The sequence below is a fragment of the Lampetra fluviatilis genome, chromosome 39, assembly GCF_964198595.1.
Source record: "Lampetra fluviatilis chromosome 39, kcLamFluv1.1, whole genome shotgun sequence".
Classification (NCBI taxonomy): domain Eukaryota; kingdom Metazoa; phylum Chordata; class Hyperoartia; order Petromyzontiformes; family Petromyzontidae; genus Lampetra; species Lampetra fluviatilis.
The window spans coordinates 9,951,184-9,970,426 of NC_136313.1; the positions used below are offsets into that span (position 1 = coordinate 9,951,184).

The 19,243-nt window shown below is 51.9% G+C and overlaps 1 protein-coding gene across 4 annotated transcripts in view; it reads right to left on the reverse strand.

Annotated features, from left to right (window-relative positions):
• Positions 1-976: 976 nt before the first annotated feature.
• Positions 977-19,243, reverse strand: part of CTC1 (CST telomere replication complex component 1) — a 127,089-nt gene continuing 108,822 nt past the window's right edge. For 2 of the 4 annotated variants that reach the window (XM_078874681.1, XM_078874684.1), the window contains 12 exons: positions 16,279-17,164; positions 15,614-15,697; positions 14,415-14,552; positions 12,880-12,974; positions 10,929-11,035; positions 9,105-9,270; positions 8,607-8,684; positions 7,949-8,117; positions 7,352-7,419; positions 6,059-6,212; positions 4,148-4,274; positions 978-3,196 (listed from right to left, as the gene is read on the reverse strand). In XM_078874681.1, coding sequence (XP_078730807.1) covers positions 3,054-3,196; positions 4,148-4,274; positions 6,059-6,212; positions 7,352-7,419; positions 7,949-8,117; positions 8,607-8,684; positions 9,105-9,270; positions 10,929-11,035; positions 12,880-12,974; positions 14,415-14,552; positions 15,614-15,697; positions 16,279-17,164 — 2,215 coding nt within the window. In that variant the 3' untranslated portion in view covers positions 978-3,053. Of the gene's footprint in view, positions 3,197-4,147; positions 4,275-6,058; positions 6,213-7,351; positions 7,420-7,948; positions 8,118-8,606; positions 8,685-9,104; positions 9,271-10,928; positions 11,036-12,879; positions 12,975-14,414; positions 14,553-15,613; positions 15,698-16,278; positions 17,165-19,243 lie in introns of all 4 variants that reach the window. The other 2 variants (XM_078874683.1, XM_078874682.1) reach the window with 2 other exon arrangements.

Genomic DNA, 19,243 nt, shown 5'->3' on the forward strand with positions numbered 1-19,243 from the left:
TAAGATGTTCAAACACAAGATAGATGCCTCTTACAAGGAATCTCAACACGTCGGTGTTTTATTGCCAGCCAGGGTACAACCTATTCTTACTTTTCATACTTTTGACTCTGGCAAAAAGGGCTCCATGATCGAGCTCACACACGATGGGACATCATTGAGTGTCGTGTAGTCCTGCAGGTCAGCTGTTACCCCCGAAAATAGCGAACTACAGTTGTTGTTCGTCAACTCTACTCCAATGAATGTGATGAAACAATTAATTAAAATATTATAAAATAAACGATTTATTAAAAACAAACACAAGGTGATTCCACCACACAAGGGGGCAATGCCCTCGCAAAGAAACGCTGATGCAGTAGCAGGCAGCTGCACCCCCAAAGACAAAGATCCCCCGTGTAGCCTTCACAGACTGTTGGGGGTAAGTGCTCCTATGAAGGTCGGTACGGCACACGAGGGGGCGGGTGGCCAGCAAGCACCACGCCCCGGCCGCCTTTGTCTCCCCAGTGGCGATGTTAACACACCGCACCGGGTGCAAATTTGAGGCCGAGTCGACCTAGGGGTAGGCCCGGGACCGGTTCCGACAATCGTCACCGGCGTTGGCCACGAGACGTACTCGAACTTGGGCGCGTCGGGTTCGTAGCTACGCAGCGGGCGAACCTTCGGCTCCCCACCGCACCTAGCCAGCCAGGTCTGGGTTCATCACAGCCAGGTCTGGGTTCATCACAGCCAGGTCTGGGTTCATCACATCCAGGTCTGGGTTCATCACATCCAGGTCTGGGTTCATCACAGCCAGGTCTGGGTTCATCACAGTCAGGTCTGGGTTCATAACAGCCAGGTCTGGGTTCATCACAGCCAGGTCTGGGTTCATCACATCCAGGTCTGGGTTCATCACATCCAGGTCTGGGTTCATCACAGCCAGGTCTGGGTTCATCACAGTCAGGTCTGGGTTCATAACAGCCAGGTCTGGGTTCATCACATCCAGGTCTGGGTTCATCACATCCAGGTCTGGGTTCATCACATCCAGGTCTGGGTTCATCACATCCAGGTCTGGGTTCATCACAGCCAGGTCTGGGTTCATCACATCCAGGTCTGGGCTCATCATAGCCAGGTCTGGGTTCATCACAGCCAGGTCTGGGTTCATCATAGCCAGGTCTGGGTTCATCACATCCAGGTCTGGGTTCATCACAGCCAGGTCTGGGTTCATCACATCCAGGTCTGGGTTCATCACATCCAGGTCTGGGTACATCACAGCCAGGTCTGGGTTCATCACAGCCAGGTCTGGGTTCATCACATCCAGGTCTGGGTTCATCACAGCCAGGTCTGGGTTCATCACATCCAGGTCTGGGCTCACAGCCACGTGGACACCGGGAGGAGGGCGCGAGCCGTGACGAGATCACCCTCGTGTGGCCATCACGAGGTGGAGCAGGGAGAGGCTCCTCCGAGCGTCGGGCACCCTTCACTTGGTCGTCGGGGGTTGCCGCTTTCTCCGCGGCGTCTCAACCGAGCGGCGACTGCTGCTGCTGTTAAACCAAATGAGTTAAACGACATTTTTCGCTTGTTGTGAAACTAATTATTTGGCAATACAGCTGCTGCCACGTTGGCAACGGTGCACAAGCATAAACATCACAACCTCATTGCGGTCACCAATAACTGTGGCCGTAAAACATGGAAAATAAATATATACAACAGGCGACGTTTCGGGCAATGGTCCTTTTTGCAAAGCACACGAATAAAAGTACCTATAAAAGTGTAAAAGTGTTTAGGCTCATTGCCTAAATTGTTGCATCTGTTTACTTTTAAGGCCGCACACGGCGAGTGTGTCGAGTTTGTTGTGGTTCTCATTGATCCGCAAGTTTTTATCTGCCTCTGACCTCTTGGCACACACGCACAGCAGTTGCCATGCAGGCCACACACACACAAATTACTTTACTCACCTGACCCAACAAAAGCCAGCTTTAATTACAAGATAAATAACACGCCTCTGTCCCATATTTATCCCTCCGCATAAAAAACACCGAGACAAAAGTCCTATTTGCACACGTCAGAGCAGCAGGCCTTCGTGCGCCTTTACAGCAGCAGCGTTGGTTCCCTACCAGCAAACCCGGGACTGGTTTCGGCAATCAGTGTCTCATCAGTAGTCAGGTTTGCTTGAGAGATAAATGTATGGACGCATGCTGCACTCCGTATTTGCACGTTGAACTTTTTTCGCACCGCACGTAGCCAACCGTGCTAATCGGAGGAGCGGGAACGAGGTATAATGTGTTAATTTATTCTCCACAATGGCATTGAATGATTGCACGGCTATAATCAGGTCAGTTGTCTTGTTCCGTTGACACATGCAAACCCTGAAGGCCTGCTTGCTCCGTTTGCTTGGACCTCCCCACTTCAAAGTAAAAGCCCCCAATCGAGAGCATCGCGGGAGAGGCAACGCAAGACAACCGACAGCTCTGATCTCACAGACACGTGGCTTAGCCGTGCGCTCCGCTTCGAACGTCACCCAACTGTCACGTCGCGGCAACGGGACCCCACATTGACGTGAAAGGCACGGAGATCGTGCAGCTGTGATGTCACGGACATTAAGATAAAAAATAAAATAAAAATTTAAAAGCTTAAAACTCACATCCTGGGACAGGGTCCAGGTTTGGGGTGTGTGGAACAAAATGTTACTTGCGGTAGCGGGTTCGTCACTTGAAGCGAAGGTTCGCACTTCAAATCCGACAGTCTGCCCTGCTTAATGCAGAGGGCGCGTCAACCGTAAAACACCGAGCCGTCTCCTTCACCGGAGTGGACGCTGGGGATCCCGCGGCGTCACTCGGTGGAGAGCGGGACGCTGCGTGCCGCCCGTCGCGCCACTGCTCCATCGGGAAACGTGCAGCAGTGGCCGGCTGGGCCGCACTGCTGGAACGTGGCGGGGACCTTCCTCAAAAAAGAGTTCTCGTGGTTGAACAAGCGCGGTAACAATAATCACAATAAACACGTTGGCGCCACATTCCACCATAGGCCCCAAACTCCCCCCAACCCCCCCGCGCCGCCCCCCCCCCCCCCCGTGTGGCGCGCTACGACTCCTGGCGCCCGGTGTCGCGAGCGTGAGCGGCGGGGTCGCGGTCGCGCACGCCCACGCACAGCAGCGTGGGCCGACACGGCATGAGGGTGCTGTACGCCGCCTTCTTCAGCTCAAACTCAAAGGTCCGCAGCGGCTCTGCATGGCCGGCAACACGGGGGGGGGAGGGGGGGGAAGGGGGGTGGGAAACGCAGAGGGGGGGAATATGTAAACGATCAACTATTTTTGTTTTACCAGGTAAGGCCCACTGAGCTGTGTAGCTCTTTTTTCAGAAGCGACCTGGCCACAAATGAAAGCTCAACGAAGATGGCTTATCACGTGGCCATGTATAGCAGCCAAATACTCTGAACGCTTGTTTATAAATGTTGAGGAAAAACCGGAGGACCCAAAGGAAAATCCACGTGACCACGGGGAGAACATGCAAACTCCAAATATACTGGTGTCAGGGTCGGGATCAAACCCACGACCTCATGTATACCAGGCGAGGTAGTTAACATCTCGCCACCATGGTGAGCACGGGTAAACATCACGAAGGCATCGATTGTGTTTATATTTTAGCTACCCATACGTGCGGCACGTTGCCCCGCTATGCATGCTCGATGTCTGCACGTTTGATCGCGGCAAAATAACGTGATCTGTCCCGAGTCGTGAGCTACGAACACAGGGTCAGCCGTCATCATGGAGCGGCACTCACAAGCTGCCACAGATGTTCCTCCGTGCGCACGCAACGACACAAAAACCAAGCACGCGACATGAGGCGAGCGTGCGCAGCGCCGGTGCCGGCACGCTGGCCAGCGTGGTGAGCGGCTCGTGAGCTCGAACTTGCCGGCTTGGAGGGAGGCGTGGAGCTGCCGCAGAAGCCTCCGGCAAATGTGGCAACTACCACGGCTGATGCTGCTGATACGTGAATTTGTGGAGGGGAGGTGTGGGAGGGAGGGAGGGAAGAGTGGGGGGAGTGGGGGGAGGAAGCAAGGGAGGAGTGGGGGGATGGAGGGAGGTGAGGGAGGTGAGGGAGAAAGCGAGGGAGGGGAGAAAGGTGAGGGAGGAGTGGGGGGAGGGAGGGAGGTGCTTGGATGGTAATGTACAGACCCTGCTGCTCTTCCTGTGCCCACGTTTTGACTCGAAAGCGCAGGCAGAGTGGTCGGGACACTGTGCGGCTGCAGCAGAGCGCCCGGATGAGGTTTTCCGTGAGGCCATCGAGAGTGACTCTTGAAAACTGGACACCCGTCGCACGCAGAAGACAAAGCGAGGACAAAGATCCCCCGTATAGCCACTCACAGGCTGCTGGGACAGGTGCTGATAACGAGCACCTCCTGTGAAGGCCGTCACGGCACACGAGGGGAGGTGGTCGGGAGTGAAAATTGAACTCGGGTTGCCGGGTTCTCAGCACGGTGCGCTAACCACTGGGCCGTCGCTCCCCGCTGCACACAACAAGGACACACACAGACACAAAGTACGCCCATCAGGGCTGCCCAGACGTTCCTGGAGGCCCAGGGCGGAATTCCACGTGAGACCCCCCCCCCCATTATTCACTAGCGGCAAAATAACAGGGCTGTTGTGGGGCCCCTCTCTTGCTCGAGGCAATTTCCATATTTGCCTCCCTCCTCTGGGCGGCCCCAGCGGTTATATCGGCAGCACATGGTACGCAAGTAGAATATTGTATGGGCAAGTGCTGTTAGCGAGCGCCTATTGAAACAAGGTCCGTCACACAAGGGGGCTGGTGAGGCTAACCTCCTCCATCTCCCCCAGTGCTGTGTTGACACGGCACGCTCGGCACTCCTCTGGCAACCCAGAAGAAAGTCCAGACCAAGTTTATATACCAGGGACAACCAGCTTCACGTTGCAAAGCCTAGGGTAGCGGTTCAAATCTGGGGAGGGCCATCCGTGACTAAACCTGGCTCTCGTGAGCAGTGGGCTGGTGGTCTCTGCCCCGGTCATTAGTAAGCGCAAAAAAAAACCCACCACGTTAAACGTGGCCCGTCACTTCCCCTACTTTAGTCTACGTCTGATGACTCATGACAAGTTTGGCATGATTGGCATTGCAGCACTCATTGCAAGGCACATGAAATACAGCGCCACCTGAGCCCCGGTGTGGATAAGAGGCCTACCAAAGGCCTCAGGTGGCTCAGCCGTGGAAGCGAGCGGCTCGCAATCGGAAGGTTTTGAGTTAAAATCCCGACTGGGGTTGACTCAGCCCATCATCTCTCTGGGGGTTGATAAAATGCGTAACCACTAAAATCTTGATTTAAAGCTTTCGTGACTGCAGGAATTAATATTCTTTGGGTCTTTCGGTAACAAAAAACTATGACGTTTTGATCACAACACAAGCGGTCGTCATCAGAAGAATTTTTTTTGTTATTTTCTTTTAACCTATCCACGTGACTTTACCAAAAGACCCAATGAATATGCGTAACCACGATGTAGAGAAGTCAAAAGTGGTTTGTCCTCCAGATAGACGGGTGGAATTCTCCGCCACTGGCTCAGGGCTGTAAGCAGGAGATGAGCACCGATGGTGCAAAACCCACTGAAGCAAGACATCAAACGTGGTTTTGTGATATCACCTTCTGGAACTGTTCCCGACGATGACTGCTGCGAGGGCTCCGAGAGGAAACGACTTAATCTCTCGTCTTACGACGCTGAAGGAACACTTGGAATACAATTTGAGAGAGGGAGAAGGATTTATTGAGAATCATATTTGCCCTGTGCCTATGAAACGTGTCACCCTGAATGTGCACACAAATGATCGGATGTGACAAGCCAAGCCAGGACGCCGTTCGTGCCGTCGGGCTGTGCTCCGTGATGGTCGGCAGAGGGCGGTGCACCAAAACCGTATGTTGTACAATACTTCTGCTCCCATGCCTATGCTTCCTCTTCCAACACACACCGACCGGCGCGGTGAAGCTCGGTCAAACAACTCCCACGAGCCACACAGCGTGGGGAGGCCCTCACCCAGCAGTGGATCGTGAAAAAGGCCGTGCATTGCCGTGCATTGCCGTGTACCTTGTCGCTGTAGCTGAAGGACGCCTCCCCGGAGGTGTTCAGTACGTGACGGTGCAGGGCCTCCCATTGCGGGAGAGACAGGGCCAGGAGGGAGGCCACCTGCAGGCCGTCCATGTACATGAACGCATGGCCCGTGCCATCGTCCACCATCACGCTGCGGCACAAAGACAAAGGTCCCACCCCGTATAGCCTTAACAGACTGTTGGGGCAAGTGCTGTTAGCGAGCACCTGTGAATAAGGCCGGCAAGGCACACGAGGAGGTGGGTGGCCAGCACCACGCCCGGCCGCCTTTTGTCTCCCTGGTGGCGATGTTTCTGCTTCTTCTCTTGCACTGCTCCACTTTGGAATTACTTCCCTCCCATTGTCTCTTCTCCCCGAGCTCTGATAACAACCTTCCTCGATGCATAAGCCAAAAAAAGACGTGTAAACTGTTATCGATTTCAACGGTGCTGTTTGTTGCTGACCGACCGACGTTTATGGGCCCACTGCATTGGTTTAAAAGGAAAGATGCGGGATTAATGACGACAAATAATAATGACTGATTTAGGGAGGAAAGCAACACTGAGTCATGCAACCATTGTTCAGGAGGCTCCTGCATTGGGTGCTTCTTTTAAGATGTGTTCAGCCAATTAATGAGTTGTTTGCACAAGCGGGAGGGAAACCGGAGCACCCAAAACAAACCCCACGAGCATGAGGGAGGCAACGCTCTAACCCCGTACAGATGGAAACAGACGGCGGCAGTTAGTCCACACTCTGCTGCCCCGATTTGTCCTGGCGAGCCAGAGGTACGGCACATGCTGGACGATCACGGCACGTGCGCGGTGATCGACCAACCCTCGCTGCCTCCACAACGCTGGCCTAGAGGCAGCCGCGTGCGTAGCCACCACTGCCCGCCCACCACACTCTGGATGTGAAGGGATGCTCGCTCCTCCACGTGCAACGCTCAGGTCCCGCGAGTGCCGTGTGCAAATACGACACAGCCGGAGATCAACAACTCTAAACTGTTTACACGAGGGAGAATCGTAAATTTCCCTGACCGGCGCCTTGACCGGTGAGTCACCGTTCTTATACGTGTCTCGTTAAGTAAACAAAATGATGCGTGTCGAGTGGTTGAGCATGGCACCACCACTTGGGCCCCGGACCGATGGGGCGGGAAAACACAAACAGTGGGGGGGGGGGGTGCGGCCGCAACGGTGGAACCCCCTTTGCCAACCGATGTCGTGTCAACCGGGGGGGAAGGGAGCGGGGCAACCGTTGATGCACCATGCTTGGAGAGCAACGTTTGAGCCTTACCTCGCTTTGGCTGTGAAGCTGCCCTCTTCTGAGTTGCATGTCCCACGTAAAGCTCCGCTGCACTGGCCCTGCGAGAGATATGCACGCTTGTAGCACGCCGACGCCGAGGCTCAATCGAGCGATTATTTGAATCACCCAAGAAGCCGACGATTATTACCATCGCCATAAACCATGCATGGCTCTTTATCTTTTCTGAATGCTAATTGCATTCTGGGTCGCTATAACGGCCTGCCAAATTAAAGGCGGGCTTGACAAAGTCATAATAATCAATCACCTTAAGCGGTGCTGGCACGCACACACGCACTTACTACCCGCACGCGCAAGCTCGCCCGCCCGCGCCTCGCAAGCACCGCACATCCTCAGCACCGATCCTGCCGCTGTCAATTTAAACAACCGTCACCTGCAGGGCACTTGGCGGGCACGGGAGTGAGCGGTGCGCATCAATCGGGAGTTGCAAAGCGGAAGCCCCGTGCCGGGCACGCGCCGAGGGCCGCCGGGGTGTTTACAAGCAGCGAGGTCCATCGGTCGGTCGCTCGGTGGGTCGGCGAGTCGGTCGGTGGGTCGGTGGGTCGGTCGCTCGGTGGTCTCTGTGGTCACCTGGGTGAAATTGGAGTCGCAGAAGGCGCAGGCCCAGCGCAGGCGCAGCCAGCGTATTCGCACGACCCTGCAGCCGAGCCGCCCGGACGTGACCCTCTGCTGGCCGCGCGACAGGAGATCGGCGATTTGAAGAGTGGGCGCTCCATCTCCCCAGGGGTCGCTCAGCGGGCTGGGAAATTCAAGGCAGCAGCGCGAGGCGGTGCGAGTCAGGGCAAGCCGGCTCGTTAAGATTCACGTCCGCTGGCTTGAAGGCAAAACTATATAAGATGAAATGACAGTGAGCGATGGAAGGTAAATTGAAAGCTTTCGTGACTGCAGGGATTCATCTTATTGGTTCTTTCGGTAAAGTCACGTAGAAGGGAAATAATAAAATAAAACATCATAAAATATTTATCAAATATTTATTTAATGTTTTATTTTTATTATTTTATTATTTCCATTCTACGTGACTTTACCGAAAAAACCAAGAAGACGATGGAAGGTAATTAATTAAGGTTCGCTGTCGGACGCCGCATGAGTCCCCCCCACCTCATGAGTTCCGTGGTGGTGGTGTGGGGGGGAGGTAATAGTGTAAGGCGTGAGTTTGAAGCGCGGCGCGCCTGGCCGTCGAGTGGCGTTAGCGTGCGACGGGACGCGATGCGTGAGCCGTGCGTGCCACCTGGCCGAGGCGTCAGCGAAGGAAGTCACGTCGATGCTGCTCACAGGCAAGATCTTGCAGTACACATTCTTCCGCACGCTGCCAGGTGGAGGGAAGACAAAGTTCATTGTTCTCATCATGATTCGTAGCAGATAAACAACTAGGAGTGCGCCATTGGCGAGTCTGCAGTCGCATGAACGCGGACGATTGTGGCAGTGACAATGAGAACTATTTTAATTCGTCAGACACGCCGAGTTGACGATGACAAGGAGATGGCTACAACCTTTCTCGACCTTTCAATCCAGCAAAGGCATTGACGTGCAAATAACGAAGCCTGCTCGTGCGTTCACAGAAAGGCTGTTCCTGGCAAAATCCGAGCAATCATGAAAAATAAAAAAATTACAAAACGCGGAAGAATAAAATACACTCAGGCGCGTCCATGCCGTCAACGCGGACACCACGGCCGCGCGGTTCCACGCTCGCAACGGACAGTGCCGCCCCGCGCGAGCGTGGCCGCACCGTGACGTGCATCTCTGAAGGCGGCGGAACGCGACGGTGGCGCCGGGCAGCAGGCCGAGTGGGTAGATGAAGCGCGACGGGTCCAGGTAGACGCTCACGCTCAGCTCGGGGCTGTCCAGGTCCTGCACGTCAAACCGTAGGTCGGGGTCTCCGGGCAGCCAAATGCCTGTCCGCAGTGGGCAACGACGGAGTAAAAAGTGCATGAGCATTGCAAGTTGTTATAACGGACAGCCTCAAGAGACTAGCCCCAGATCGCAGCCCCGATGAGCACGGTCGGCTACGTGCGGTGCGAAAGAAGTTCAACTTTGCACTCCTATCGTGTTCTTGTTTTGTTTGTCGTGGTCACGTTCTGACCCCGTGCCCCTGCTGGACATCTGTGAAGAAGAGCTTTATAGCTCATCGGATTCCTCCTGCAGTGTAAATAAATATGATGATTCTGATTTTGAGAAGCTGGTGTCACAGGACTAATGCTGAAAGTGCACACTATTGGCCTCTATCCACACTTGTGCAATGTACACATTTGGTATTCAATGCAAAGTCTCTTCGTTTCATGCCAATACAACCAAACAGATAAACCTAATTTAATATTATACTCTATGGGTCTTTCGGTAAAGTCAATTAGATAGAAAAAAAAAAAAAAATCACGACGTTTCGATCGCAACATGAGCAATCGTCTTCAGGTGAAAAAAGATACAGCAGGCGGACTGTTGAGGCAGGAGAAATATAGCGAGAGAACTACTGCAGCAAGAGGTTACATAGGTTTGAGATGGGTACAACCCAAGGATAAGTGGGCGGGGCTAGAGATGGAATTTACAAGTAATAAACCTCGGCCATTGTATTGCTAGAGAGTAGCGTGTCAATCTGTTAATGTAACCCCACGACTACGGTGCTGAAGAAGCCATTGTATTGCTAGAGAGTAGAATGTCAATGTGTTAATGTAACCCCACGACTACGGTGCTGAAGAAGCCATTGTATTGCTAGAGAGTAGCATGCCAATCTGTTCATGTAACCCCACGACAATGGTGCGTTTAGACTATTTTGCTGCTGTACATTTTCACGTGATAAGCCATCTTCGTTGAGCTATTATTTGTGGCCAGGTTGCTTCTGAAAAAGAGCTACGTAGCTCAGTGGGCCTTACCTGTTAAAATAAAACTAGTTTATTCGTTCTAGATTTGAAGCTTTCGTGACTGCAAGGATTAATATTCTTAGGTTTTTTCGGTAAAGTCACGTAGGTAAAAAAAATTAAAATTAATAAAAGTAAAATAAAATAAAAATCACGACGTTTCGGAGGCAACACAAGCTTCCGTCTTCAGGTGGAACCGTCACAGCCACGACAGCTGTATCAAGTAAACGTTAACTGAGGAAACTTTCGATTTAAAGCTTTCGTGACTGCAGGGATTCATCTTCTTGGTTCTTTCAGTAAAGTCACGTAGAAGGGAAATAATAAAAACAAAACACTATATAATAATATAATAAAATAAAATAATATTACATTTCTCATTATGTAAAATTTGTATTATTTCCCTTCTACGTGACTTTACCGAAAGAACCAAGAAGATGAGGAAACTTTTTTTCTAAAGTCCTGGTCGACGTTAAACAGCTTCGTCGAGCTCATTCGTGTCTCACGCACCGCCAAGGTGGTTTGTACAAAGTCATAAGCGTGCAGAAAAAACCCCCAACTTTGGCTCCGCGCAAATTACCTCCCTGACTGTCTCCAACAACGCAGATCACATTGGGCCAAGCCCCACCACGATTGCCCGACTCGGGCGGCAACCGCACGAGGAGAGCGTGCGCACAGAGCTCACGAGCGCCTGTCTCACTCACCCAGGCGCTTGCGCGAGGCGGAGTCGTGCAGCTTCTGGAAGCGATCGTGCGGGTGGTAGCAGAACCTCTCTGAAATTTGACCGGTGAACGACACCAGTTGCTCGCAGCTGTTGGATTAGGGTGGGGGTGGCGAGGGGTGGGGGGGGGGATGTAGTGGCGGGCAGCAGAAAGAGATTCGATTTTTTTCCCCACCTCTTAACCGCACACTTCGGTGAGGCTGTGTGACCAGATGCGACGTCGCGCGGCAAAGTGGGGCCGCACATTTGAGGCTTCGTGCGACTGTTTGCCCACCGCCGGCTCCGGTGGCTCATTTGTCTCGGATGAGTTTCGTTGCGATGGACACTCGTGGCCGTCCCCTTGACAGTGCACGGCGACATGATGTCATCACTCATCACGCAGCGAGGTCCAATCAAATACTCACAATCCTTCCACCCAGTGCCTGGCCGTTTTGGACAACCCATCCCAATTTCTACACATTTTTTTGTTCCTTTGTCAATATTATTGCACCATGCCGGTTCGTAAAATGCGTGTGATGAATCCTTAATGACCTTCTAGACTAAGGAACTCGCCTCGGTGGAAGTGTGACCCAGTGACGCTCTCCATCACCACAATGCGGCGCGCCTATACAACTAACATTCAATTGCAGTGAAAAGTGACAAAATACTCAACACATTCGTCAATAGCACTGCCTTAAATGGAACAATATATAACGGGGAACATATAAAGTCGCTGGCTTGTTGGGAAAATGCCCTTTTTCATAGCACATAGAGAGGCATCTTGTATCGAAGACATATAGAGATGCCCCTTGACATGCTATGAAGAAGGTACATTGCCCACACCATCACCAATTGTCATATTGTGCTGCTAGTGTAATTGCCCGTCATATGATGGTTCATAAAAAATAAATGTAATGAAAAAGACTAAAATGTAAACGTTGTATTTCATTTTTTAAATATAAAAAATCCCCCTCTATATCACATTTGGTGTAAATTGATGATCATCTCCCAACAGTTTTCCTTGCGGTGTATTTTGTTCTCACGGGCTTCTGTATTGATGTGAATACAAAATAAATTCACTATTTATAAACCGGGAGGACAGATCACTAATTTTCGCAAAAAATGTGAGCAGAAGGTTACTTTTACCAAAATGAATTTGCACTCAGTTACAATAACTTACTGGATTCTGGATTGATGTGAATAAAAAAAAAAGTGATTATTTGTTATTGATCGGAAGGGGAGAGGTCGGTGTTCACTCATTCCCACAAATGTTCACTGCAAGAGCGAGCAAAAGTCATCAAAGTGAGACTGCACTGAGGTCAACGGAAAAGCGGATTCTGCTTCTTCATTTCAATTTCTATTCGATGTCCAAAAAATAATAAACGATTGTCACACATACAAATTAATTGGATAGATTATTCTGTAATATTAAATGCCAACACAGCGGCGCACCTAGTTTTTACCAAAAGCGGCGCTGTGATATTTTTGGAGAAAATTGATTATTTTTGTAATAACAAACTAATGATTAGTTACAATATTTATGATTAGTCTTTCATGAACAACATACAAAAATATAAAAAAATTGCATGAAAATCCACGTAGCCTAGCCAACAGCATTACACACGGCGTTAAGAGTGTCAGCTGTTAGGCACAGATCACCAAAACTATACGTATAATTTAAGGCCACAGTGCTATTGACAAAACGTGTTGGGCTATTTTTACGTGTTAGTGCTTGTGCACCACTGCCAGCGCAGCAACAGCAGCATCGCCAGATAATGTTTTACCAATGACTGCAGCTCGTAGGCACGTTTCTCGTGCGCCCTTGTTTGCTCTATTGTCGTGGCAGACTGTAGGGGTCACCGAGGAGCGGTGGCGATGGGGCGTGTGGGTCAAGTCAGTGCTCGTGTTTAATGCATTTCGGAAACGCAATCAGTTCCCTTGTGACCACTTCGCACCTTTCCTCCAAGATGTCTCTGATATTCATGAGGCCCAGACGATGGTCACCGCTTTCCTCTGCCCTCTGTGAAGAGGTGCTGGGCTGCGGTTCCAACTGATTGTAAATAAACAACATTAAAGCGCGAGACGAAATTCACAAATGATAAGTGCAACAACTGCGACATCTCAGACCAGATAGCCAGATACTGGCTACCATCAAAGGTTTGTACACGAAGCCATACAAATATACAAACACAGACGTAATTTCAACCGTGATGATGGTTACAAACTGAGTAATCATTGGAAAGATGTGATTAACCATGAAAAAAAGATTTAACTACACTTATTTGGACCATCTTATTTGACAGACAACTATTACAGGTTACTGATAGACAGCCAGTTTTTGTTTTACCAGGTTTAGCTTCTTTTTTCACACACTGGTTTCCTGCTATAAGTTTTACCCACCAACCAACATAGCAGGAGGCTGTTTTTCCTGACCTGCTTTTGTGCTTTTACCATCTACATGGCAGAGGCTCGGTTTCATTTGCAGCATTTTGTTATGTAGGCTAGGCATAGTCACAAACCGAACCTCTCCATAATAAAGGCTCAGTCATTTGTTATGTAGTCTATTACCATCTACATGGCAGAGGCTCTGTCTCATATGCAGCATTTTGTTATGTAGGCTAGGCGTAGTCACAAACTGCACTTCTCCATAATAAAGGCTCAGTCATTTGTTATGTAATCTATTCGTAGTCTCAAGCCGCACCTTACCATAATAATAAAAAGTGGGCCGTTCCTGCCCCCCCCCTCAACCATTATATATACGGAGTGGTATCTCTTGTAATCTCTCATTTACTTGATACAGCTGTCGGGCTGTGACGGTTCCACCTGAAGACGGAAGCTTGTGTTGCCTCCGAAACGTCGTGATTTTTATTTTTTATTTTTATTTTACTTTTATTAATTTTTTTTACCTACGTGACTTTACCGAAAAAACCTAAGAATATAAAAACTGGAGCGGCTGTTTGTGTTTCTGGGGGAGTTTGTCGGTTCGATTCTGACCCTGACGCCTGCTGCTGTATATTTGGAGTTTGCGTGTCTCTCTCTCCCCGTGGTCGCGTAGATTTTTCTCCGGGTCCTCCGGTTTTTCCCCTCCACATTCAGAAATACACGTTTACAGTACTTTGGCTGGGAGGAATTTCCACATGATAAGCCACCTTTTGTTGAGCTATCATTTGTGGCCAGGTCGCTTCTGAAAAACAGCAACATAGCTCAGTGGGCCTTGCCGGGTAAAATAAAAATACTCTTTGGTTCTTTCGGTAAAGTCACGTAGGTAGAAAAAATAATAGATCACGACGTTTCGATCGCCACACAAGCAACCTTTACTGAAAGAACCAAAGATGGATTCCTGCAGTCACGAAAGCTTCAAATCAAGATTAAAATAGAAACAGTTAAATAATTTAGTTTAAACCACAAAATGCATCCCTGTCTGCTTCACAAGGCAACCCCTGGACGTCATATTAAATGAGCAGGCCATCGTACGAGCGCGTTTCGGTACCTGCGCGTGTGACGAGCTTTCGGATCTCCCGAGGCTTCGGATTGTCCAGTTGGGCATCAGCTGGATGAGGTGAGGGCAGCCCGCGGCCTGGAGGACCCCGGCGGGGACCCCCGGCTGAGGGCAGTACAGGGAGGCCTCCTGAGCAATGCCCCGGAGACGCGCACATTGCAGGACGGTCGCATCGCGTCAATCGCTGCCACCAATGGGCCACGGAAACTCGTGACAAAAAATTAAAATCACTTGCATTGACACTGCATCCCAGAACGTGACGAGATGGCCTCGTTTTGCCTATCCTGACCCGGTGTGGTGCAATGCGACGCAGCTCCCAGACTGCGAGCGGCCATTGATCTGCCAGGAATAGGAAGCGGTGATTGCTATTTTTTAAAATCCAAATCTGTGTATAATTGTTCCAACTTTGAATTGCGCCGGCACACAATGGCCTACGCTCATGGAATGACGTCACGGGATCTTTAACGTCGCGTAGTGTCTATTTGTATGATTATCACACCGGCAGTATTAACCGGGGCGGCCTGCCTGATGTTCGAACCGTGAACCTCAAGCCACAAGCGGCGAACGCGTCGCCGCTGGGCCGCGTCACGTTCACAGCCGAGTGGCACAACCTGCAGGCCGTGACTCGAAATAAAAACAAAACTATTTCTTGTTTTCCCAGGCAAGGCCCACTCTGAGCTATATTTTCTTGTCCTTCACCCGCACCTCCGATGAGCACGGTTGGCTACGTACAGTGCGAAAGAAGTTCAATACACACATAGCTCTTTTTCAGAAATGACCTGGCCACAAATTATAGCTCAACAAAGTGGCTGATTATCACGTGGAAATTTATAGCAGCTAAATACTCTAAACGCGTGTTTATAAATGTGGAGGGAAAAACCGGCTCCGTACTTTAATAGGCCAATTCATAGATCAAGTTTGTCTCTTACGCTTACGGAAAACCCATTAAATAACGTATTTGAGGCTGCATAATTGCTTATTCACTTGCTGCATATGGCGCGATAATTGCTTCATCGAAACCCGGCATGGAAACCCTGTAAAGCCCCGCAGCCGCTGCGGATTGCTTCTTCCGCGCACCACAATGGCAAAAAAAACCCAAAAGAACCCCAAAAAAGGTGACAGATCGTCGCGTCGCGCAGCGAGTGGGTTTCTCCGCGGCCGGATTGCAACGTCGTGCCGCTGGCAGCCACCTGCTCGCTGGGCAGCAGCAGTTGGTAGGCGTCCCCCGGGTGGAGGATCGAGTGCCACCGCACCGCCTCCCCAACGAAGTACATCTGGGGTGAACACGAAACATACGCAGCGCAAAGCGACGTCCACCAGCAGCGCAGACGCTCTGAGGTGGCACTCACGTTTGCTTTTTTAGAACACGCGGAAGAGAAGGGTGGATTGGTGGTGGGGGGGGGAAGGACAAGAGACACACGGAGCACTTGGCCGGCAACCGGTAACATCGCGAATTATAATCCCGTTTTACGGTGGAAACCCGTCAACAGTGGTCGCACCTCGAATAAATATCTCCCTTGCTACGCTGAGGTGGAATTTCCATCACTGCTTCAGGAAAGGTCAACTAGAGGAGAGGGGGTGCCTCCCCACGATGGTTTCAGGGGAAAAGCACTTAAACTTTTTTGAACAGATCTTTCTTCTTCTTTTGAAAAGCCAAATGAAGAGCAACGATTTGTGATTCAGTTCTAAGAGATGGCGAGTGGCTTATAAACACCTACGCATTTGTCGAACGGTGCAAGGCAACGCGGGTCCACTATTGCGTTCGTGGCCGCAAATCTCAAGAGGTAAACAATGAGAAAAGAGAGAGAGGGCGAGGAAGGCACGAATGAAGAAGAGAGGCGGCGTGACGACACACCTGCGTCGTCTTGCCCACGCCGGGCTCGCCGCCACCGTTGCCACCGTGCGGTCCGTCAGGCGTCGTCCGCTGCTCGTCCGGCACCGTCTCCTCCAAAATCCTCACGGTGGCGTTGAAACTCAGCCCCGGCGCCGACTTTTCACCGCGCAGCATCAGCGCCTCCTTGTGCGTCACGACGAAAACTCTCGCCACCACTCTCGCCACCGACCCCCTTCCGCCGGGGCCCCCGGACGGCGGGCCGCTACGGCTGTCGCCGGCCTCGCTCCGCCGCGCGGGGCCGCCCGGCCGCGTCTCCCGGCGGACGCCGGCAGCAGCGGCCGCGCCATCGCCGCCTGGCGCCGAGCTACCGCGCGGGTTTGTCACGGAGACCGAGGGTAGCGCTGCACGCTCACCGGACGGCAGCGCCGCCACCGCCGCCGCCGCGCCGTCGTTCTGCGACGTCGCTGCACGAGCGGCCTGCGCGCGGCCGCCGTCGTCGTCGTCGCCCCGCCTCGAGGTTTTTGCCGCCGGTCCGACGAGTTCGGCGGCGTCGCGCTTTGCTCCGCGCACGCCGGGCGCTCCCGGCGTGACAATCTTCCCGCGGCCTCGTTTTTGTCGCACGCGAAGAGCCCCCGCCTCGCTCCTGCCTCCAACCGTTCCCTTCGCCGCCGCTGGGCCGGGCTCGGCGGCACGCTGCGACGCTGCGCGGGCCGTTGGCGATGACCTGCCGCTCGAGAGGTCCTCATCTCCGCGACCGACGTTCTCTCGGGCCTCTGGAGGCCGCTCGGCAGCGGGCCCGGCCTGCGCGGGTTCCGGGCGGCTGCTGCCGGTAGCCGCCGTCAACTGAACCCCGCCGCTCGGCCGGTACAGCACCGTAGCTTTATCGGCGTGAAACTGAGCGTAGATCCTAAGCACGGCATAACAAGCGTGTAAGTGAACAACGATACCAACTTTATAGATGCATAGAGTTGGCCAAACATTCCAAAATAGGGCCACAGAGCTTGGGCAATCGTTGGTGGCGCCGCTCCTGGCTGCCTTCCCGCTCGTCTGTGGATTCCCCCCCGCACCTCCCTGTATGTCGCAGTGCGGCGTATCCTTGCGGTGTGGCCAGCGGCCGGAGAGCTGTTAATGAGCAGCAAGGGGGGGATGGTGGCCTTCCTCCAACAGCGGTGGCCGTGCCAACAGGGAAGGAGCAGCATCCGAGACGCGCGCTACCTTGGAGCGCCCTCCACGCGACACCTTTGAGCGCCGCACCGGCACACCGGAGATAATGTGACACTGATTCGGCGCCCATCGAGAGCATCGCTTTGAGTAACTGTGTGCGGCTTTAAATGGCGCAACGGGATGGAAACTGCTGACGGTGTGCGTGTGGAGAAGGGAAAAAGCGGTGATTACGTGGGCAGCACTTTAGGTAAATGGGACTCCCAAAGAACACATTGAAGTCTTCATGACTGAGGAATGTAAGTACTTGGCTCTTAGACGAGATTTTTTTTTTAAATGCTCACTTTAAATAGCTCTGTAGGTATTTTAATTATTACTCTCTTTAAAGAGGGATAATGAAGGCCGCTTTGTAGGCATTAAGAAGTGATTTGTAATCTTTGACAAATCCCAGGCAGATGTCCTGGGCAACAACCCCCACCCCCTCTCTCTCTGGAACCCTCCCAGACCTCCCAGGAGGCAATCCCGGAGCATCTGTCAAGTTAAATGAGCATTAACCCTTAATCCACACTGAACTCAACAAAAACGGCAAAAGTGGAACTCTTAAAGCCCAACTGGTGGACAGTCGGCAGTACGTCTGTGACGATTCTCTGTTGTTATGTTCAGGGTAACGCTGCTTGACGAGACAGGCAGACAGACCGGTCTGTTAGTCTGTTGCGTAAAGACCTCTTATCTAGAACAACAACAACTTTAATCGCGATGGGGAATTAACGTGACAATGATACGCGTGGAATTCGAGTCGATTAAACGGAGCCACGGCACGAGAGACCAGGAAGTCTACGCGAGGCTGCGCATTGCGGAGTGTCCGACCGCAGATTTGAGTCTTCGTTCGCGAGAAAAAGAAATCCCTTGCATCGCCATAATAATCCAATTATATTCTACGCCACTTTAATGTTATCACTGTGATGTTTAGCCCCTGTACGTTTCAAAACATCAAAGTTGTTAAAGTGACCAAAGAGCCTCAACGGTTTTTTTCATATTTTGTTTCCGTTAACAAAGCATTACATTTCCACATGATAAGGCACTTAGTTGAGCTTTCATTTGCGATAGCCAGGTGGCTTCTGAAAAGGAGCTATGTAGCTCAGTGGGCCTCACCTGGTCAAATAAAAAATATAAAATTGGTTTAATTAAAACTTGCGTCGGGTAGCTTGGGACACGTCCCACAATAACGAAGAGACGAAATGTCTCTCGAGTTTAGATCGTGCCTCCCTCTTCGGTGGCGGCGACGTGGTGTGGCGACGTGGTGTGGCGACGTGGTGTAGTGACGTGGTGTGGTGACGTGGTGTGGTGGTCTGGTGTGACGACGTGGTGTGGTGACGTGGTATGGCGACGTGGTGTGATGACGTGGTGTGGTGACGTGGTATGGCAGTGGCAATGTGGTGTGGTGATGTGGTGTGGCGGTGGCGACATGGTGTAGCGACGTGGTGTGGTGACGTGGTGTGGTGGTGGCAATGTGATGTGGCAGTGATGTTGGTGTGGTGACGTGGTGTGGTGACGTGGTGTTGCGGTGTGGTTATATGGTGTGGTGACGTGGTGTGGCGACGTGGTGTGATGTGTGGCGGTGGCGACATGGTGTGGTGACGTGGTGTGGTGACGTAGTGTGGTGACGTGACATGGTGTGGCGACGTGGTGTGATGTGTGGCGGTGACGTGGTGTGGTGACGTGGTGTGGTGACGTGGTGTGGTGACGTGGTGTGGTGACGTGGTGTGGTGACGTGGTGTGGCGACATGTTGTGGCAGTGACATGGTGTGGCGGTGGCAATGTGGTG